The sequence below is a fragment of the Dinoponera quadriceps genome, unplaced genomic scaffold, assembly GCF_001313825.1.
Source record: "Dinoponera quadriceps isolate SergipeBrazil2010 unplaced genomic scaffold, ASM131382v1 scaffold3, whole genome shotgun sequence".
Lineage (NCBI taxonomy): Eukaryota > Metazoa > Arthropoda > Insecta > Hymenoptera > Formicidae > Dinoponera > Dinoponera quadriceps.
The window spans coordinates 507,454-529,742 of NW_014554293.1; the positions used below are offsets into that span (position 1 = coordinate 507,454).

The 22,289-nt window shown below is 35.7% G+C and overlaps 3 protein-coding genes across 4 annotated transcripts; 2 read left to right on the top strand and 1 right to left on the bottom strand.

The window, feature by feature from the left end:
* The first annotated feature begins 224 nt into the window (after positions 1-224).
* Positions 225-4,279, top strand: LOC106742281. The gene is made up of 4 exons (XM_014615082.1): positions 225-360; positions 1,827-1,962; positions 3,056-3,415; positions 3,591-4,279. The coding sequence occupies exons 2-4, from the start codon at positions 1,905-1,907 to the stop codon at positions 3,899-3,901; spliced, it is 729 nt and encodes a 242-aa protein (XP_014470568.1). The 5' UTR covers positions 225-360; positions 1,827-1,904; the 3' UTR covers positions 3,902-4,279.
* Positions 4,280-9,251: 4,972 nt separating this feature from the next.
* Positions 9,252-12,076, top strand: LOC106743061. Of its 2 annotated transcripts, XM_014616560.1 has the most exons (4): positions 9,252-9,277; positions 9,931-10,156; positions 10,869-11,231; positions 11,397-12,076. In XM_014616560.1, the coding sequence occupies exons 2-4, from the start codon at positions 10,081-10,083 to the stop codon at positions 11,705-11,707; spliced, it is 750 nt and encodes a 249-aa protein (XP_014472046.1). In that variant the 5' UTR covers positions 9,252-9,277; positions 9,931-10,080; the 3' UTR covers positions 11,708-12,076. The 2 variants fall into 2 exon arrangements, with proteins under 2 accessions (XP_014472046.1, XP_014472054.1); XM_014616568.1 differs by lacking the exon at positions 9,252-9,277 and having other exon boundaries at positions 9,925-10,156.
* A 1,340-nt stretch (positions 12,077-13,416) lies between these two features.
* Positions 13,417-19,980, bottom strand: LOC106743050 (circadian clock-controlled protein-like). Its single transcript, XM_014616547.1, has 4 exons — positions 19,772-19,980; positions 18,175-18,412; positions 15,563-15,708; positions 13,417-15,067 (listed from the first exon to the last, which is right to left on the bottom strand). The coding sequence occupies exons 1-4, from the start codon at positions 19,848-19,850 to the stop codon at positions 14,772-14,774; spliced, it is 759 nt and encodes a 252-aa protein (XP_014472033.1). The 5' UTR covers positions 19,851-19,980; the 3' UTR covers positions 13,417-14,771.
* Between the last annotated feature and the right edge of the window lie 2,309 nt (positions 19,981-22,289).

Consider the following 22,289-nt stretch of genomic DNA (forward strand, 5'->3'; position numbering starts at 1 on the left):
AGAGAGTAGGAGACTGGTAAATAAGCCGCGACTTTTTTCACGTCTATTCATTCAGTCAATTAATTACCTCATGTCACTTGCTGTCACTTACTGTCCTTTGGTGCATCTTCGCTACAGCGTGACAATTAGAAAATGTATGTACGCCTTGAATTCACTCGGCCAATTGACATTATGTAATCGATAGTATCGGACCTTTTCTTACTGATAGTTGCTGTCGTGAAGGACCAAGTCCTTCTCTTTCGTCTCCCGACTCCTATTTTCGGAACTTTTGCGAATCTCGCGCGAATGTAATCCAAGTGCTCGCCGAAGTACCACCGGTATCCTTTTATTATGTGACGCGGCGCGGTGCGACGCTGGAAAGTGAGTAAAAAAGCAGTACTTAATAACTGCTTAAATCTCGATTTTATTTATTTTTTAAAGAAAGCAGTAGTAGTTCACTTTAGATAGCTGTCACAACAAAGTCAATCGACAAATCCGTTTGAAACGCAAAAGTATGGAGGATGCTGTGTGTAGACATTTTAGGACTTATCAAAAAACACTCGTACGAGTAGCAGACTTTCCATTTGAGCAGATATGTACAGTGATCACTGAAATTTCTTAATATATGAACGAAATTATTAAAGTTATCGATCGTTCGATCTTGAATACATAAAAATTTAATTTTAAATGTTATATTCTGTAGAAACAACTATACTACAGTGTAGCAAGCAAAATCTCGACTCGAATAGTCCTTCCTACAGCAATCAGTTCAGGAAATCTACAAACTGCGTCATAGATGTATATACAAACGATAGATGATGAAAAACGCATAAATTCTTATCTGATTTATAAACTGAATTAGAAATAAGATGATACGCTCTTCTCTGGTTTATCTGTTTCTTTTTTTCATTTAATATACATGATCACTCCATTATCGACGCGGAAACGATTCGCGAGTGATTCCTACATTTCAGTAAATACATCTTATAAAAAAATAACATAATTTTCTTATTTTCTTAGTAAATAACAGAACACGATTGCTTACGAAAATTATATCATAGTGGAATATCGATCTGATATCGGTACGACATTTGCGTGTAATGCAGTAATTGATCTTTTTCATTTCTTTATATCTTCTTTGCGATTGAAGATTACATTCTATATTTTATAGAATTATATTTTAATAAAAAGATATAGAATGTATTCTATATCTTTTTATTAAAATTACTCGAGAAGGTCTAATCTAGAGTTCTTAGAATCTTTTCTGCGAAAACGGACGTGTTCATTTATAATTCTTAGCGTTGATTTTCTTGGAGAAGCCAAGATTTGAGTTTGAAATTAGCGAGAACAAAAAAGCAAAAATTCGTTTAGAAACGAAAACGAAATATAATGCGAAATTGAATCTCGGTGTGAAAAATTCGCGTACATTTTTGTATTATCTTGCCGGCAAATATTTAAAAATATTTGCGCATTATCAAGAGCAATTTAGCCCTGATAAACCTAATTATTGTACATTAATTAATCCCATAATATATAACTTAATTAATGACAAGTAATAATACTTTATATACGAGCCATACAAATTAAAATATCAATCTTTATCTAAAATTTTTCATTCTCAATTGTAATCATGCTTGTCCTTGAATTATAATTTTTTACTTTGTCTTTTTTAACCTGTTTTTTTCATTTGATTCTCTGCCAAGATAATGTGTATGCTCATACTTGAAACTAGTTATACGTGTAAATTATTGAAGACAACAAAGCGGAAGTAAAGTTGATGCACCTATATAAATAGGAGCACGAACGATTCGTCAAGAGCAGTCCAGATCCGCGTTTTCTTCTAGAAGCAGTGTGATCAACATCATCATTGTTGCTCTGGGAAATATCGATTCTCGCGCAAGATACAACTACCAGTCAGAAACGAAATGTTCGCCGCAATTCTCACCTTGGCGTTTGTCGTAGCGCACATCGCAGCGGAAATACGTGAGTAGACATACAATCGGCAAATTAACTCTGCTGTTCTGTTCGAATTTATTATACGGTTGTACTGTTCGGATCAGTATGATCCGTCTTGTTATCTTATACATTCGCGGGAATATAAAAACAAAATAGATTCTTATAAATCTTAATTGTTAAAAATTCAAAGATAAATAACAAAAAATAAAAATAAAAAAATATTTCCATCGAAAAAGTTAAGTAAGTAAAACGTTTTTATGATTTGGTACACTCTGGACAAAAATAAATTAAGTGTGACTTACAAATATGTTTCTTATAATTGCTACACAAAATATTTGTTTTGTTGTCATTACTTGATGAGTAAAATTTATAATGAATACGTTTAGTATTAGTCTCCGCAGTAGACCTTGAACGACTTGATTTACTTCTTACATTTTTCACTAAAATATTATACGACTTTTCAGTTCTTGGTATATATTTTTTTTATGTAACATACACACTTATAAAAGAAATATTTTAAGTTCCTTTAAAAATAATCTTCTTTTAGTAAATTTGTTTTCAGGTCAAGGTTTATTGAAGTCCACAGGACAAATGTATTGTATTATAAAACGGAAATATCAACCATATTGTAAAACATAACCATTGATTAGCGATTTTTTATATAACAATAAAAAGTTTTAGAAAAAAAATGAAAAATCGTTAAAACTTTCTTAGTTAAATTAATATTCTTGAACTATGAAACAAAGTCATTATAATGCCAAAATACTCACTCATCACATAAAAATGTAATAAGGAAATAAAAATAATTTTGAATCAAATAAACCTGAACGGAACAGGATTAAGAGTGATAACACTTTTTTTCGGGTGAGTCTTATAACGAACCCTGCGTCCAATAGAAGAATTTGTTTCCTAATAATTCACAAGAGATATATTTTCCTAGTAAATACAATGTGCGTTACAAAATGCATCGAAAAAAAGTGTTGCAATATTTAATTTGCCGATTGTAGGTACGTAATTGAATGTGTAATATTCGAGACCAGAAAGAGCAAATTATTGAAATATATTGATCGCGCCTTTCGTAGAACGTTTTATAGAAACTAACGAAAGTAACTCTTTGTAGCTCCCTACATTAATGTGTGCAGTCGCAGAGACCCGAATCTCGATAGGTGCCTCTTGGAGAATATTAAGAATTTGAAAAATAAAATATGCCAGGGAATGCCGGAACTCAGCGTTCCACCGACTGAGCCAATGCATATGGATCAAATTGACGTCGACACCGACAACACTAAAATATCCTTCACTAATATGTACGCAACGGGATTCTGCAATTACGAAGTGCAATCTTTGCATGTGGACCTCGAGAAACAACATGTTGACATTAAAATCATATTCAAACAAATAAATATAAATACGACGTGTAGCTTCAACGTAAACGTAACGAAACCCGTTTCTATGAAAGGACCGATTCGTATTACCACAGGTACGTAAAATACGTAAAATATGACTGCTTATACGTAACGAAATTAGAAAAAGAGACAACACGATTCCGAGATTCGCGTTTTTGGAATAAACAGAAAAGCTTCAGTTCTATGCGTTAAGCAACCGAGAAGTCTGATTTGAAGTGTTCACTTATAACATGGTATTATCCCCCATAGATAATGTGTCGGCGAAAGCAGGCATTGATCTCAGTATGGCAACCGAAGGCAACAAGGAATACGTATACTTGTCCAATATGGACCTGGATCTCGACATCAAAGATTACAAGACGGACGTCAGTTCGTTTAACGATGGAAAGATTGTTCAAATGCAAGAGATAAGTCAGAAAATTCTAGGCACAAACCGACAGGAACTTCTCACGGTGTTGAAGCCGAACTTAGAGAAGATCATTTCCAAACAAATCCTTACCTTTTCCAACGAAATTGTCAAACATTTCACTTATGACGAGCTCTTCCCCGACCATATATAAGGGAAAGAATATTTTTGTTGCGAAAATATCGAAAGTAGTTTATGTCTTACTTGCAAAATGATAACACGCTTTACTAAAAAAAATAATATGTGGTTACTAATAAAAATAATAGATTATTCAGGATCAAGTTTTACAGGATAAGTTACAGGTTATCTAACCTGCTTGTCAGATTTGACCACGTCTAATAGATGTCTAAAGCGGCTCTTTAACGGTTATTCGGGAGTGAAGAAATTGCGCACTTTTCTTCGCTATAACTCTTCAAACACAACTCACCAGGTCTATATGGTCCGTAAAACAATTGTTTACATATATTTATATAAAATTTTAACTTTATAACATTTTATAGTAGAAAATATAAAAATATAAATTTATAATAAATTGTAATATAACAAGTTGTTGTACTATAATAAATTGTGTCGCTTTATACGAAAACGACTCCGTGATCTCGAACACGTTACTGCACTTCAATCCCAATGACCAGTCTAATTAAATCAAGGACGCTGTTTTAAATGCTACACAAACGCAACCGCAACCTCGACATTTCCAAATTAAACATGTTTTATATATTTTTTTGCGTCTAGAACACGTTATTGAATTATTCGGTGATCGCGGAATTTTCTAAATGTAAATTGCAAAATGCCGTATGTGTCTCTTGCAAATAGCTCGAAAAATGCCGGAGGTCTTTGCCGAGATAAGGACGTCCTTGCAAGCCGACGTCAATTCGAGAATGCCAGCGTATCTGAACGATATGATACAATAAATATCGAGAGTCGCCACGGAAAACCAGGTAACATGATGCCGTTTCTTGCCGCTCTCGTTAGAATTAGCGAAAGTCGCAGAATGGAGCTGCTAAGCCGAGAAGCCGCGATCCGTAACAAAACTTCCCGAATTCCACGCTTCTCATGCTTGCGCCCATGCTTGCGAGTCACGTGCACGATCTACCCGCGTCTGCAACGACGCACAGTAGGAAAAAAAGTATACTTCTTGGACGAAAATCTCTGGACAATATAATTATTAACCACTTATTTAATTTGCTCGTTATGAATTGCTCTACAATTTAACTGTGTTCTTCTTTTTTTCAATTAGAGTTTCAATTCAAAATGATTAACTCAAAATGTTTGTCAGAAGTATAGGAATTGTAAAATATTGAATATTCTTCACCAAATAAAATATACGGGTTTCAGAGATTTCTAATTACATATCTGAGGATAAAATTTTAATTTTTTGCCACTTAAAAGGATCTGAAGCGGTCCGGAATATTTTACGGCTTTCTAATAGTTTCACAATATTTATGCATTCAGATTGTGTTTTTGCTTACATAGTAACACACATTGTTCGTTTATCTATAAATTTCAAAATATAACATGAAATTGATATAGCTGTCAAAATATCAAACCGTAACCATAATATAAAAGCAAAGGAATAGATTGAATTTTGTTATTTGGCTTTAAGTGTTTTATTAATAACGTAATATTTAAATCCTTTTATCTTCAAGATATTAGTCGTGATATTAGAATTTTTTGATTATTTTCTGTCGTCTTGATTTCTTGTATTTTAATATTTTGTTTTTTAACCTATATATTTGGTGTTATATTAATTGGTTTTTTATTTTTGTACTTAAAAATTTTTGATTTTTAAATACGTTTAAACATATCCATTCTAATAATTTATTTAAATTAGTTTTACTCATAAGGCTTGCCTTTTACTCTAATTAATCAATACATCTTTAGCCTCAGAAGCTAAATCTTTGATCCTCAAACAATATATTACATCCAAAATTGGGAAATAAAAATTTCCTTGTTAGTCGCATAATCTTACTCTTTTACCGTCATAAATTTAGAATTTCACAAATTAAAAAATTTACAGTTTAAAAATATCTCTCAACGCTATTATATCGAATATCTATCTTGAGGACATTTCCTTGTCGCAATAATTGAGCTTATTTTTCCTTTCGCAGGCATTAGACAAAAACTTTTCTTCAAGAAGTGAAGTTGCAGAAGAATGAAGTCACGTGTTTAAAGACAATACTAAGTATTACATAAATTCATTACTGATACTTACGTGATGACGTGTTTCACCTTGTGGATAATGTACTCTATCAAAGATGAGTCATGGAATCGTTGCGACGTTATAACAAGAAATAAAATAATTAAAATAATATTACGTGCACATGATTGTTTATTAAATTATCATTTGGCAAATCTGCTTAATTTAGATACCGGAGAAATTGTGGCATCTGTGATGGCTTCTAGAAAAAGAACCCTAGTAGAAATTGAACTTCGTAGGTGTTTAACTATAAAATAATAAATTTAAGTTTAACATCGCTATTAAATAATAACGTAAAGCTCATTTCTCCCAATGGTTAGATAAATAAGCTAACTATTAAACAAAAGACATTACAGTTATGAGATAAAAAATCATAACTACTTGTCACTCTTACAGAAAAATATTACTGCTTATGATAAATTGGCCATTCTATTTACCTTACATAATTAAATAAGAAATTTTTTATATTTTTATATAATATATTTTGGACTCATCGAGCGATCAGATAAATTCAACTTATTTGAAATGTTTATACCGATGACGACGGCAATTGTAGCTCGACAGTAGAAGTTTTCTCCTCATTATATTCCGTACTGTCAACTATATGAAGTTTATTTTTCTCGACAAGTAAAATATTTTATAAAGCAACTCTAGAATTTTGTAAAAACTTTACAAAGTAGATGACAACTCATACAGCACAAAAACTTGTAGCAACATTGTTGTAACATTGCCGTCAACATTGCTGCATGTGCTGCATGGGAATTATCTACAAAAGAGGTTGCTATCATTCTTTTATTAATTATTAACTTTTTCGTTTAAATCTTTGAAAATATAATGAAATATGTATGGTTTGCGTTCAAATTAATTTTCAAAGAAATCTGTTCTCAAATGACGCCAAATCATTAAGCTCAGTAGGAAATAGCTCATTATTCGCGAGCAAATGAAATATTTTGTTATTTGCTTCAAACATGTAAATATTCTCGAATTGCGTGAAGCACGCGATGTTTTTAATCGATGATAAGGTGCAGTAATTATATAGTTCTAGTAAGTTATGCGTAATATAACGTTCGCCTTTTTTTGCTCATTCTTGAAAAAGTGCTGCACTTGTTTACAAATCATACGTTACCAGGTGGAAATAGCAATCCATTTCTCTGACATCATCCATTTATACGTAGGTAGTTATTTATATTTCTGGCCTTGGTAGCAGGAAGTATTGCCAGACGCTATCTGACGTTGTTATTGGAAACTTGACATTGTTGAACATGAAAACATAAGAACACATTGTCATTTGAGCGCGGTTTGTGTTGTTTACAGTGAATTGAAAAATTCATGTCGGGCAAGAAATGGAATTAACTCGTGAACATTTTCGTGCGATCATTTTTCATAACTTTCGACGTGGATTATCAAGACAAGAGTGCATCGATGAACTTAATTCTTTATACAGCGAGAAAGCACCATCCTACAGCACTGTAAAAAACTGGTGTAACGAATTCAATCGTGGCCGACGTTCGTTCCAGGACGAATTCCGTGAAGTTGTCCAAAATCAGTTGTTGTGCCAGAAAATATCGATGCTGTGCGTGAACTGATAAAGCAAGACCGTCATGTGACATACCGTGAGATTGAGGCATCTTTGGGCATTAGTATGACAAGCATCAATAAGATATTGCATGGACATTTGTCCGTAAAAAAAATTTGTACGCGTTGGATCCTGCATAATCTGACAAACGCTCAAAAGAAGACTTGTGTTGATTGGTGCAAGGAAATGTTGAAAAAATACGTTCAAGGTGCATCAAAAGCTGTGTATAACATCTACACAGGTGACGAATCATGGATCTGTGCATATGAGCCCGAAACAAAACAGCAATCGACTGTATGGGTCTTCTAAGACGAGTCAAATCCAACAAAAGTTGTTCGCGGAAGTAGCACATCGAAGCAAATGGTTGCCTGTTTCTTCGGCGTTACCGGTCACGTGGCGACAGTGGCGTTAGAGCACTGTAAGACGATTAATTCTGAATGGTACACGACCATTTGTTTGCCAGAAGTCATTGGAGAAATTCGAGGAAAGCAGAAGAAGGGGCGAATCATTCTTCATCATGACAATGCGAGCTTTCACACATTGGGTCAAACAAAGGAATTTTTGACCGGCCAAAACATCGAATTGATGAGTCATCCGCCATAAAGCCCTGATTTGGCACCCAATGACTTCTTTTTGTTCCCGCACATCAAAAATAAATTACGTGGTCAACGATTTTCGGCACCCGAAGAAGCGGTTGATGCATTCAAAACGCATGTTTTGCAGTTACCTCAATCAGAGTGGAAAAAGTGCTTCGAAAATTGGTTCAAACGCATGCAAAAGTGTATTGATCATCATGGAGAATATTTTGAAAAACAATAAAACCAATTTTGATCATAAATATTTGTTTTTTCATTATTAGGCCAGAAATATAAGTAGCGACCTTCGTATGTGGTACTAGCTGCCACGTAATCAATATTAATGATCAGCATGAAGATTTATTCATTAATTTATTACGATTGGAACACTTCTCGATCTTATATTTTATCCGATAGAACGTCAATATGCGTGATAAATATATTTTATGTGTATACTGCCAAGTGCCTATCGAGTATGCATACTTGTATGTTACCTCAATCGCAGTCCACTAACGTGACCACAAATCAAAACTCTATTTTTAAGCTAGCCGTTCTGAATCATCATCCGAGGACATAGTGCGCATGCAACACACGCGACATCGTGTGTTGTGTTCCGATTACATCGAGTCCACACATCGTTCGTCGCATATTTTTGTAACTCGTTTTCGAAACACTCGCGCGCAGTTTGAACGCTGATGCGGGCACGTAAAGAAACCGCGTCCAGCGAGCCGCTTATGCAACTTCTCGGCAGTTGACAATTCCACAAACCTTCCGATAGGCACTATTTCCTAGTAAGAAACATTAAATATGACATTGACATTAACACACGCCGAGTATTAACGGAGAAACCAGAGATCCTAGCATGAAATGTGTAATAAACGTTTAAGGATCTGTTATTCACCAGTGTAGTATTTTTAATGACGCATCAAAGGGTAATTCGTAAATTTAATGTTAATATGTTAAGCAAAACTGCTCGCGGAAGGACAATCATAAAATGGACACATATACGTTTACACACACAAACATACACATTATTATCTAAGCTCCTCCCGCCAGTTGATTTTCTACAATTACGAAAGGATCTTTCCTATGTTGTTTATCTATCTCTGCACACTTGAGTCGTTCTCAGTTCCATCTTTTCGCAGATCGAGGTACTACGTACTATTTCGCTCAGCTACGGTAGGTAGAAATCATTAGCAAACGTATCAAATAATAGTTCAGCACTCTTCACTTTTATATTAACTATCGAAACTTACTTCTGATGGCTCAATATTGTTCTTTAATATTTTCCGAACTGTGCCCTGATATTGCTTCGTATTTGCAAAATGCACACTTTTGTACGAAGCACATCATTGTATGAGTCATATTTATCAAAATTATTCGAAAAAGTCTCATCAGTAGCGAGAGTTTTGAAAATCTCTGTTACGGTAGCGAACTTGTTCATTTTAATTTTTAACGTTGATTTTCTTGGAGAAGACCGAGATTTGAGTTAAAAATTGGTGAGAATAAAGAATCGACAATTTGTTTAGAAACGAAGACGAAATATGACGCGAAATTGTATCTCGGTGTAAAAAATTCGCATGCAACTTCGTGTTATCATACCAGAAAGTATTTGACAACGTTTACGCGCGATTTGGCTGTAAAATAAGCCCGATTATTATACATTAATTAATCACTTAATATACAGGGTGTCTTAGAGCCTTTAAGGGCAAACTTTTTCTTGAGTTTCAATTTTTAATCTTATTTAGTTTTAATTTTTGTATTCCCGCTTATTTATCTGCTGGAATGACTCGGATATCCATATATCAGTTTTTTATGTTTTCGAGAACCAGTTATTACGAAAGACACCGGTAAACTAATGATTCCATCTGAACGTATAAATACGAGAATAAACGATTCCTCAAGAGCAGTCTAGATCCGTTTCTTGTTATTGACGTTGTCATTATTGTGTCGGGAAATATTGCTTCTCATACGAGATAATAATGCTGACACAAAACAAAATGTTTGCTGCAAATCTCATTTTGGTGTTCATCGTAGCGCACGCCACAGCAGAAATACGTAAGTAGATATATAGATACGTAATTGAGTACATATCCGAGACTAAGGAAAGCAAATTATAAAAATATCGATCGCATGCTTTATGGAAACGTCGTACGATATTTCCATAGAGTGATACTGCACAATTCATTTTCAAGCCTCACTCGAAACTGGAAATATAAAATTACTGTCAGATTCAAAGTGATAATTATTCACGGTAAAATTACAGTAAGATGATAATTTATTGATAATTTTGGTAAAATTGATTATTCTTTTATAATTTCATGCACAAAGGCCATATTTATATTTTTCCCACTATTTCATAAAATAAAATATTATTCTTCTTATATTCTCATCAAATGTACATGTATGTGACAATCTCTAAAATGTTTTTCAAATGAAAAAAAAGGAATTATTTATAATTCGTCGAGGATATTAAAGTTTCTATCTCTTAAATTATTACTAAAACTATTTCTTTATATTATTCGTATTATACAATATCAGAATATTTTATGGAAAATATGAGTTAAATAAAGTGTTTTACTCATCTTGAAGGCTAATCGTTTTTTTTTTCTTTTGAACTTTACATCAAACAATTTTTTTATTTTTTTTTCTAAATTATATCATTTTACCAACTTTCCAAAATTACGGGTGATATACAAAAATTTACTGAGTAAATTACCATCAAATTGAATTATTTCGACTCAAAATTAAAAAAGGCAACTCTTTGCAGCTTCCTACATTAACGTGTGCGGCCGTAAAAACCCGAATCTCGATGAATGCATCTTGAAGAATATTGAAAATTTGAAGAATAAAATATGCGAGGGAATGCCGGAGCTCAGTGTTCCACCAACCGAGCCGTTGGCTTTGAGCAAAATTAACGTCATTAACAGCGATACCGCCAAAATATCCCTCGATAACGTGTATTTAAGGGGAATCTGCAATTTCGAAGTGCAATCTTTCCATATGGATCTCGAAAAGCGACATTTCGACGTTGACCTCATATTCAGGCAAATCAAAATGAACATGACGTATAACTTCAACGTGAATATAATAGTACCTGTTGCTATAAAAGGACCGATTAGTATTACCACAGGTATGTAACATATGATCGCTTGTACATAATGAACTTAGAAAAAAAGACAGCATAATTCCGAGAGACGCGCTCTTTGGTAGAGAAAAAAGTTCTAAAATCCAGTGCTTAAATCATCTAGAATACGATGTGTAGTGTTAATTTGTGATGTGGTGTCATCTCTCGTAGATAACGTGTCAGCAAAATCGGGCGTTGATCTCAATGTGGCGACGAAAGGCAACAAGCAATTTGTATACTTGTCGAATATAAAACTGGATCTCGGCATTAAAAGATACGATGCGAACGTTAGTTCGTTTGACGATGCACAAATGGCAACAATGCGAGAAATCGGCCAGCACTTTCTAGGCAACAACCAACAGGAACTCCTCGCGGTGTTGAAACCGATCTTAGAGGATGTCATTTCCAAGCAGATTCTTAACTTTTCTAACAAGATTGTCAGGCATTTCACTTATGACGAACTCTTTCCTGACCGGACATAAATAAAATAAATTATCTCGTTATTAAGACAAATATTCCGTCCTAAGAATTTTGTTACGTTCACATATCTAAATATCGAATACAGAAAGAGAGAGAGAGAGAGAGAGAGAGAGAGAGAAAATATAATCGAACCGTTGGAGACTTTTGGGTATCAAATTAATACGTACAATTTTAAACTAATATACATTGCACCTTTTATGATCGTGCGTTTATTCTCAGCTATCATAACACTTATACGATTTCGGTCGAATCTTGCATCCATTGCAAATCGATTGCAAGCAGATGCAAAAGATGAAAACATATAATAACACTTTCTAATAATAGTTATAAAATATTAAGCTTTACATACAATATTATATAATTTATTATACAATTACGTATTACATACAATATTAAATATAATATTATAATTACAGGCATGTGAGTGACTCACTTTTCTTATTTTTCCTCACTTATTTAGGAACACTTCACTTTTTCTTATTTTTAAGAGAAAAGCTCACGTTTATCACTTTTTTCTTATTCGATTTGTTTCAAAAAGAAACTCGATTACAAGAAATCATGTTCAATCACTTGCTTTTTTAAAGACAAAACGGAGGATTCAACGGAAATTAAATGTAGACAACATGAATAATAATGATGATTCCAACGATGTAATGTTTATAAAGTGAAGAACTGTGATTATATTAAAAAAAAAATATTTAAAGCTATACTTGTGAGAATGTCGAAATATTATGCGACATTACAGAAACTCGCGGAAGTTATATCAAGCTATGGATCAGGAGACACATAACCGCGCATTCCTTTCGAGGAAAAACAATCTAAAGAGATCTGGCGTGCGCGTTGTATCTTGCTCTTATTTATAAGTTCAGTTGTATAGTTAATCATACTGTCAATTCGAGGTGAACTGCGTATATAGCAGTAAATATAAATCGAAAACATGTAATTGAGAGTAATAAATTATTTTTTGTATAGATTCACGTGATGTAATTAGTCGTTTTTATGTGGATAATTAAAAGCGGTAACTCTCGTTATGTTTTTAACCTTCGACTTAATTCCTTGCAATTATCCTTACAATTTATAACTAGCAACTACTCGTTCCACTTTTGTGAGCAATATATGGAGAGAGGAAGAGATTCTTCCTCGTGGCGTGTTCGCCAGGCTCCCGTGTCGATTAATTTCGCGTCTTGAAACGTGAACACACGGTGGATCGGTAATTATTAATATCGTATCTTTGAAACTACCAAGTATTATTTGCGACGAGATGCCGCAAAGTTGTTACGTCGATATTCGCGCACTGAAAAGAGAAATCCTGCGAAAATGATCGTTCTCAGCCCCAAATATATCTTCGTCTGATTTTAACCCAAAAAATAACGGTATCAACACGCATGTAAGGTTATTATTGCTGATACTTGTATTGTAATGTTGATACTCGATTGTAATAAAGTTTACCAAAAAAGTGATTCTCTCGACTGTAATTATTTCACTTACTCGATTACGATTAATTCAACATTAATGGCAAATTCGGCAAATTGTTCCATTCGCGACGAATCGTCGTCGAATCGCGAGGGAGAAGTGAAGGAAGAGAAAACCCAATGTTGTTTAACAAATACTACACTCAATAGCTTTATTCGACATTTCGTAACGCATGAGTAGCTCGCCGAGCACTGATATGCGCGCTCATCGTTACATCGCGATAAATTGCACTTGCTCGTGAAAATTCTGATTTATTTCCCGATACACGTTCGCCTATCGACGACTGGTGGACAGCTTAAACTTGTGTGAAGGATCGGTGTGCTTGACTGTGCATCGATGTACCTTTCCGTACCTCCGTGTTTCAATACCGACTTAAGCGTTCCAATATTTACTTGCCAGTCTTGAAAGTCTATACGTAACATTAACTATGGATTTCCAGCACTGACAATGAATTTCGAAACGCAGCCATTATCGGTCGGAATAACAGTTCGCGTCGCATCGATAACTGAGGAATCGAAGCAAGAAGTGAACGCGTCCCCTTGTACTTCGGTGAATTTCGTGTATGTAGCGGAATAATCGATCTACCGTCTCCTCAATCGCGAAAATTTCTCGGGTCTATTCCCTAGATCCTCGTCGGTAACTAATCTACAAATATTTTCCGCATTTCAGAGTAACGGCAGATCGAACGATTGCGCACTAAGGAGATCACTTGGCGCTCTGTCGCGTAGTCGACGTCATGTATGCTGCACCACATTCTCTAGACGGTAATTTCTTACCATTACACAATTTTTAGCCTCCCACACCGTACACACGAGCTTCAAGCCATTACAATTATAGCCATTTATAACTCTACCGTTATAACTAAAATTATTTCGGCAATTTTCAACTTTATGTACGTTATGTGTAAAATTGAAAATCGTGTAACTCTCCATCTAAGCAATGCTGCAGCATACATAAAGCCGACCGTACGAGGATCAGTCATGTGAATGTATGCCGAACTTGGTCGCTAAATTCGCGAAGTATCCCGAAGGCACGCTTTCGTCTTCTGATTGCCGACAAGCCATGAGATTATTTCAAAAGCTTCAAACTAGTTTTTATATAAGTGCAAAATAAAAAAAAATCTGAAATACTAGTTCGCGCTGTTGCAACTTTCCATGAGGTAGTATCGCGCAATCAAGTGAAAGTGGAAGATTCCTTATCAAATGTAGCAAAAGATCTTAAACCGTACGATCGCACGGTCGTCGAAGTTGTCCGCCATCCGACGACCCAGAGTGAAGATTCTCGGGAAGCGTCACGATCGCGCGTCTCGACTTCGGAGACTCATCTGATCGATGTTCCATGGCAGGATCTCGCCTCTCTTTATAATCTTCCTTGGAAGTCCTTGGAATCTCGACCGTGGGTCGGTCAGTCGTGAACCGAACGCGTGTGCGCGTGAAAAAAAGGAAAGCAGAATTCGAGATGCAGTCGTGAGTAGCGATGAAAATTTTTGTTCATTCTATCGCTTCGTCTACGTGATGGATCTCGATTCTAATTTACGTTGATCATATCGCTCTCAGTCTGTCCAACCATGTCCAGATCGCCGGAGCTACAGAGCTACGCGTTCGGGAAGAGTTGCGCGAACGAGAACTGCGTAACGATATTGTCGGCCGTGACCCGAAACGCGTCGGATAGCGCCTTCTCCAGCAGCGGTATCAGTTCCTTCAGGAACACCTCAAAGTTGTTGTTAATGGCCGAATTGACGACGTCACCGAGCGCCTTTTCGCCATTGAACAGGTTATCGAACTTTATTGTACCTCGGCCCACGGTGATCTTCATCTTGAAATCGCTGATGCGTATCTTCTCTACTCCGTCCGAGTCTATGTACTTCTCAGCTTGGATTCTGCAGGAACCTGGAACGTGTGAGCAAGCAAAATGAGACGCGTGTACGATAATGAAACACCGTGGCGTTGGGAAACGATCGTTTTCAATCTTTGGTTTTGACCATAGACATCTGCATAACAACTATGTAATAACTACTTACTACAGAAAGTACATAACTAGTTATTACCTAAACTGCTAACTCTTTCGTTTATGAACAGAAAAATGAACAGCAGGAATTGTGTATCCCGACTCACTATCCTTACAGAAATTTACTATTGCAAAGCTAACGATTAATTACTTATTTTGAATATTTAAAAGGTGTTGCTAACTCTTTTCTTCTGTGAGGAGATATCATTTCTTGTTATCAAATTCTCATTTGATCTTTATTCAGTTGCAGGAAATGATTCTTCTTTCCATGAGAGACGCGATAAATTGAAAATCTGTTGTGCTGGGATATGCGGTATCAGAGTGGCGAAATGATTTGTTTCCCTTTATTTTCGTAAGAAATTGGTCGCACAATATACCTGTGCAATTCTTAAAGTTGCCGTGGAACGGGCCGGAACCGCGGATCGGAAGGACCAATATTTTGCCATCTACGTCGTAATCACCTTCAACGCGGATATTCGGTAGTGAAACGTCCACGTGGAAGTACAAATTCTTAACGTCGGTCCTGGAAAAAGAGACATTGAATGAGAAAAGTCCAAAGAAACGGTAGGGAAGTCATTATCGACATCCTCGAAAGTCGCGTACAGGCAATTTTCACGTCGCATTACACAATATAATTGTGAGCGACACGAGAGAAAGAAACGCCGATATTACGTGCGTATTATGCATTCCATATTGACGGATATTACGATACGACAAATTACGGACTGAATATCCAGCTAGATCTGGTTAATAAACTTCGCCTTCGCGCGGTTCTCACATGTGGGAAGTCATTGAAAGCAGTCGACAACTTCACTGGTAGGAGACACCGACCTCTTTTTACCGTCCTCGTTGTTACAATGCCACTCGAGGCTCTATCTAGTTCTCTTCGTGAGGAGAGACGTCTCCCGAGCTTCGCATGTCACGAGGTAACAAGAGATATCTACCGGTGTAACGTCACTTCCGTCCGATTTTCATTGATTATTGATCATTCTTGTAACCAGCAGCGTGCTGCGCGATTGTTCGCGACTTTTACGAACGCACATCGAATTTTGTGTCACGGCCAACCATGTATGGAATGACAAACGATAGTGCTAATTTTTCTCGTTGTTAATTTACAGCCAGATTCACAACCTCTAATTAACTTAATCGACCGATGATTAGTTATTTCCAGTCAGTTTTTCTTAACAACAATCCTCCCTTGTCCTTTTTTGTGTTTACTTTACTCACTATTTACTGCCCCTGTCTTTCATAAAAATGAATTATAACCAGAATTAAATTTATTAAAATAAATTCTCTTCTCCCCTTTCTTTGAATTCTCATAATTCTTCAAAACCCTTTCTTTAAGAATTAAATAAATTAGAAATTAAATAAATCAAGAGACACGGTAATGTCTCGGCCAATCAATTCTAACTCTAATTCTCTTAGAGCTCTCTTTCTCTCTTTCCCTCTTTCCCGAATAAATAGTTTTACACACGATATACAAATTTGACTTATTCTCGATAAAATTAGTGACAAGTCAGATCTCCTCGGACAGAGACGGATGCACTCTTAATAGAGTGACGCAGAACAATTGAAGAGATCTAGTAAGTTTTTCACTTTTAAATGCCTCTCGACGATATACAAGTGCTGCGCGGGATATGAAAATGAGACAAGTCAACGACAGCAAAAACAGCAATCATCTCTTTCGTAATTTTTGTGTGCAATCTAGTTGAATTGATGGCGATCAATTTAACATTACGAGCGGCTTATCGTCTGATTTCGCGCAAAATTCCGTCGTTAGCTAATAATGCAGCGATCATTTATCGCACAGTCGACGAGATTCTCGCCTGAACAATTACGTCGCTTGAATGTAAAAATTGCACATGCAGAGAAAAGTGCTGTTATGTATCAGCAGAATTAATAAGTGACATTTTGCGCACGTTTGGTAATTGGACACCGACAGAAAATTTTCGAGTAAATATTTTGCTAAAGAGCATTGGAGTAATTATTTTACTTGGATTAAGTAAATGTTACTTGAATGTAGTAATGTTTTCCTTCAGTGTGCTACATTCAAGTAATAATACTTAATTCAAACAAAATAATTACTCTAATACTCCTTAGCGAATGTGTACTCGAATGTAGCACTTTTTCTTTCAGTGAAAGTAATCTTCCTGATTCGATCGTAATATTATTAAAACTAATACTCAAATTAATAAAATAATATATGGTATATTAATTTCAATAATATTCTTTGCTATCGAGTCAATAACACTGAAAGGATAAAGTGCTACATTTAAGTAAGATTTACTTGATCCAAGTAAAATGGTGATTCCAATATTCTTTGACAAATATTCATTAGAAGTAGAAATTTAATGAACTATATATAATGTGTATTATCTCCTTCCTAAATAGACATTTACTTGTACATATTCAAATAATTCCGACAAATATTAAATTCATAATATTAAGAATATTATTTTAATTTTAGGAGATAATTACTGAATAGAAAAATATCGGAATTTAAAACCCCAAGTTATTTCAATGGAAAAGAAATATTGCATAATTCTATTAAATATTCTCTTAAATTTAGAGCAATTTATTTATATTCAGTTATATTCAGTAATTCAATTATAAATGAAGCTATCACTACAAAGTATTTATTACAAGCCGTCTCAAAATATACTTCAATTAAAAAAAATATTGATTTATGAAGCTGAAAAACAGGTAACTACGTTTACTTAATTCTAGCACATTTTACTGTGAAGATTGACTACAATTATGAGGCACTGTTCAATTCTACTGATGCAATTGCATATTTTTCTGTGCACGAAATAACGTCCTGCGTCTAATGCAATTTCCACACCTGTCCCAAGCTAATCTCGCTATTTCGCAATTATCCGCTCGCGATGGAAAGTTGTCATTTTACGTTCTCACATCACGTTAATTATTCGAGTTTATACTTCGATATATTCAGTGATTTTTCACAAATCACTCTACCTCTGATACTTACTTTAATTTGCTAATTCTGAAGTTACTGGCTTCGTACACATCAATATCTTTTGCTTGTATGCGTAAGGTGGCCGTTGGGGTGAATGTCAATCGCTTCAGTTTGAGTGGTTCTAATAAGGGGATGTTGTACTCCGGCACCCCCATCTTCAGGTACGGCTGCAGTTTCATAATGCTTTCGACTACGCATTGCTCGAATTTCCGTAGTTCGGCACCCGCGTCGCATACGTGCAGGAACTCGGCTGCAATTTCCGTTCAAAATTATACACGTTAGATAATCGGTAAAATTGCGAAAGAATGAAAAGGCAATTGAGTAGTAATCGGTATCAAGGAAGTCTAATTTACATCGCGACACGGTCTAATTTTCACGTGATATGTATCTTGCGAGCGCATTTATACATTCTGCGATCTCCAATTGCGAGCGCTTTTAATATTCAACAAGTCAGTGTATGTTGCAAGCTTACATACATTAATATAAACGAGAAACATTGTGGTAATGTTTTTCTTTCAGCAAAAAAATAATACATTGAATAAACTGTGTCAATGATTAAGAGATAAAAAATGACAAGCTTATGACAAGCAATATTATACCATATGCACACAAGTCCTTATATGCGTAATTAAGATTATACGTTGTAAAAAAAATTTGTGTTAAAAACGGTTCACTGGAATAAAACTCAACGCGAGTGTAGCGGAGCGCGAAGAAATCGTAAAAATCCGCGGCATCGAAAATATTGAGTTGGAAGGAAACTAATGTCGTATTTTTCCAACAGATGACTTTAATATGTCTTACTAAAAAAGAAAAATCAATCTAGAAGGCGTAAGTGCGTGCTATTCTGATAGCTGATACCTTTAAGTGTCATTTAATGTATGAAGAATGTATGTAGAAACGTTTGTGTTCACTTGAGAGCGAGAGAAAAATGGGGCAAAACAAGCTATATTATCATTGTTCGATGCTGTTTTATTTCCGTAAATGGAAAAACACGACGCTAGTAAAATAGAAAATATGTGCTGTGCATGAAAAGGATGCCGTAACGTATGCGCCAGAGATAATTTACGAAGTTTCGTGCTGGTGATACGACACTCGAAGATAAGGAGAACTCTAGTCGACCGGCTATTGTTGATAACGGCTATCAATCAAATCAAGATTTTAATTGAGAATAATTAACGATATACAACGCGGAAGACTGCAGAGACAGCCTATTTATTCCACACAGTCATCATCGAACATTCCCATAAGCTGGGTGAATCGTCTTGATATCTGGATGCGCTATGTCTGATAAAAAATGTAATCGATTGCATTTCCATCTGCGATTCGTTGTTTAAACGCAACGAAAACGACCGAATTTTAAAACGAATCGCGACGAGCGATGAGAGATGGATTATCTACAATGACGCAATGCGCAAACGATATTTTCGTGTATGCGTATTTAACTGAATGAAATAACGCAAATGAAAAATATAAAAATGCGTGCATAAAAATGCATACAAAGTGACTGCATGATTTGGCAACACGTAAATGCGTGATATACTTGGATTCGCAGTGTACCGACGACATCAGACCCCGAAGGGTGTCGCGCAGAGCCCGAGATTTTACTCACGTATTTCTCGCTGAGCTAGCGCGCCGATCGTCGCCATGGCCAACAGGATCGCAATGAACGTTGCCTTCGCCGGTGCCATCTTTTCCAATGGGATAGAAACGACAAACAGGAAGCTCAACGTGCGGTTGCCTTCCGGAGTTACCTGAGGCGCAAGACTCGACGACGGGGGTTGCTGGCTCTACGAGCAGCCGTAGGTGGTTCGCGAGTGGTCGAACTGGGAGTAGGTGTCCCAGACTGCGATCCGAACATTTTATAACGGGGACCGCATTCCCCTCACTCTTTCCTCCACCCGCGCCTCTCACTCCTCTTGACAGCGGCTGTACGACGGTCTGAGATGATGACTATTAATACGTTCCCCCAAGATGATGCTTGCCGCGGTCGGGATGCGAGAAGCACACACGTATCCGTAAAGATACGCGGCTGACTGCGCAGCAAAAAGGTCTTGTCTTAGAGTTTACAACGACTCATTGAACATGGTCGAAGTGAGCCATGAATGACGGCCACCGATCGGTTGCGGTTGCAGCTTCGACTTTGTTTATTGCGGTACAATGGATACTGTAAATCAACGTTTCATCCGTCATTAGAAGTGTTCGGTAAGCTTTCGAATTTAATTGACTTACGAGTTTAGATCCTGATTAAATGTCTTTTTTACTCAACCATTCTACTTACACACGAATTATTGTAATACAATGTCGGACACCCTATATGTTATTATTATTATAAGTTATTATAAGTTATTATAAATTATTATTATAAGTTATTATAAGTAACATGTTATTGATATTCGCGCGCATAATATTTTTGTATCTTTTAAATACTCCTTTCTCTCAATATACGCACGAATTAAATTCAAAAGCTCGCTGAACTGATTATTGATAAGCGAAAGGGACGAAACGACGAAAGGAAAAACAAATACTCGTTCAAGAATAATTCAGAGTCGCACACATGAATGAATATCATTACGGTTGTGATCAACTGTTAACGTTGCTCGCAGATATTCGTTCGTGCTCGTTCGCACAGTCTGAATTTAATTTCTGTTAGTCTGAAGTCTCAATTTCGATTTCCGAAGTCTAATTTTTAATTAGAGCGATCGAACGTTCACTCAGCGAACTATCCTGATGACTCCTGATCCTCTTGAGCTCGCGGAGCTTTAAAATTTTGTTTTGTATGGCGCAAACAAGAGTCCACATGTCATACGACATAATCATTATCGCAGTTGCACGCATGACATATCCGGGCAAAATGTCGATTCTGAAAAGAAATTACAAGGGAAAAAAAGGAAAGGAAAAAAGAAGAGATTATACCGATTATGTATGTCCAATCACGAGCGATTAGAATAACAATGAGCTTCTAATAGTTATGCGGATTCACTGTTACGCAAACTCGTCTTACCGCAAAATTCACACGATTGTTCTCGCCGAAGGTCGACAAAATCGTCAGATATTATCTGTGTTGTTTCAACGATGTTTTTATATTATTATGCACAATATTGTGCGTGCTAAACAATCCAATGAATCTTCTCGTTGTTGTCTAGAACCTGTCCTTTCCATTGAAAATCGTCGTGTTTGTCGTAATATTTACATATTATTTAAAAGGCGAATAGGCGATCAGTAAATAACAATCGCCTTTTCGAAAAGAATGCCGCGACGACATTGAAACGGCGCTTTTCGTTTCGGAATTCTGCTGAGAAATCGCGCTCTGTAAAATTGCATCCGAACGACTCAAATTAACGTATCCCTTTCTCGTTCAGCAAGAAATATCGCATGAAGGGGTTAGAATACATCGGAACATGCTGGAAATGAAATTTACGGCGCGAATTTCTGCTCCGATGTTATCGCGATATGACGCACGTTTTCGTGACGTACGCAAAATTCCAACGGTGTCGAATTCATTATAAATTTAGATATGTAGTGAGCAGAGTAAAAGTGTTTATAATTATTTACGAAAAAAATGTTTGTAATTATTTGCAAAAAGTCAAATCACATTATAAACGTGTAATTTCACACGCTTGTTTCACGCATAAATATGCAAAATCACATATTTATATATGTGACTTGATTTCTCGAATTAACTTACTAACGACAAAGTGAATTCTTAGAACGCATCTAGTAAAGTCGGGCCAAATCAGACTTTATGCTCTGTTTTGCTCATTTTTTATGAAATTAATGGATATAAAAAGTAAAGAAGAAATAATAATATACAAATTTTTCTGTGTTTATTTAAAAGGTGACAAAAATTACAATAAAATTTACTTACTGACTTCAAATAACTACAGTAAAACGAAATACATTTTGACTGATTGCCTCAGTTTCTAAGCACTAGAAGAATAAATTACCTCAATTTGGAGATATTTAATATATATATAATATATTTTTATAAAAAGAATTCCTTTTGCAGCTGAAAATGAAATCAGAATTGGTGACATACGAATGAATTCTTTTTGAACTCTCTGTGCTATCCGGGCGGCTTTGTAGTATTCTCTTTTTGGGAAAGGTCGCGCATCTTCAAAGAGAAGAAT

What these genes read in the sequence shown, in the direction of transcription:
- LOC106743050 (XM_014616547.1), bottom strand. Translation starts at nt 19,850, where the DNA reads ATGGCACCGGCGAAGGCAACGTTCATTGCGATCCTGTTGGCCATGGCG. An exon ending in GCTAGCTCAGCGAGAAATAC is followed by an intron (nt 18,413 to 19,771) that starts GTGAGTAAAATC and finishes CGGAAATTGCAG; the next exon opens with CCGAGTTCCTGCACGTATGC. An exon ending in CAACTTTAAGAATTGCACAG is followed by an intron (nt 15,068 to 15,562) that starts GTATATTGTGCG and finishes CACACGTTCCAG; the next exon opens with GTTCCTGCAGAATCCAAGCT.
- LOC106743061 (XM_014616560.1), top strand. Translation starts at nt 10,081, where the DNA reads ATGCTGACACAAAACAAAATGTTTGCTGCAAATCTCATTTTGGTGTTC. An exon ending in GCACGCCACAGCAGAAATAC is followed by an intron (nt 10,157 to 10,868) that starts GTAAGTAGATAT and finishes AACTCTTTGCAG; the next exon opens with CTTCCTACATTAACGTGTGC. An exon ending in ACCGATTAGTATTACCACAG is followed by an intron (nt 11,232 to 11,396) that starts GTATGTAACATA and finishes CATCTCTCGTAG; the next exon opens with ATAACGTGTCAGCAAAATCG.
- LOC106742281 (XM_014615082.1), top strand. Translation starts at nt 1,905, where the DNA reads ATGTTCGCCGCAATTCTCACCTTGGCGTTTGTCGTAGCGCACATCGCA. An exon ending in GCACATCGCAGCGGAAATAC is followed by an intron (nt 1,963 to 3,055) that starts GTGAGTAGACAT and finishes AACTCTTTGTAG; the next exon opens with CTCCCTACATTAATGTGTGC. An exon ending in ACCGATTCGTATTACCACAG is followed by an intron (nt 3,416 to 3,590) that starts GTACGTAAAATA and finishes TATCCCCCATAG; the next exon opens with ATAATGTGTCGGCGAAAGCA.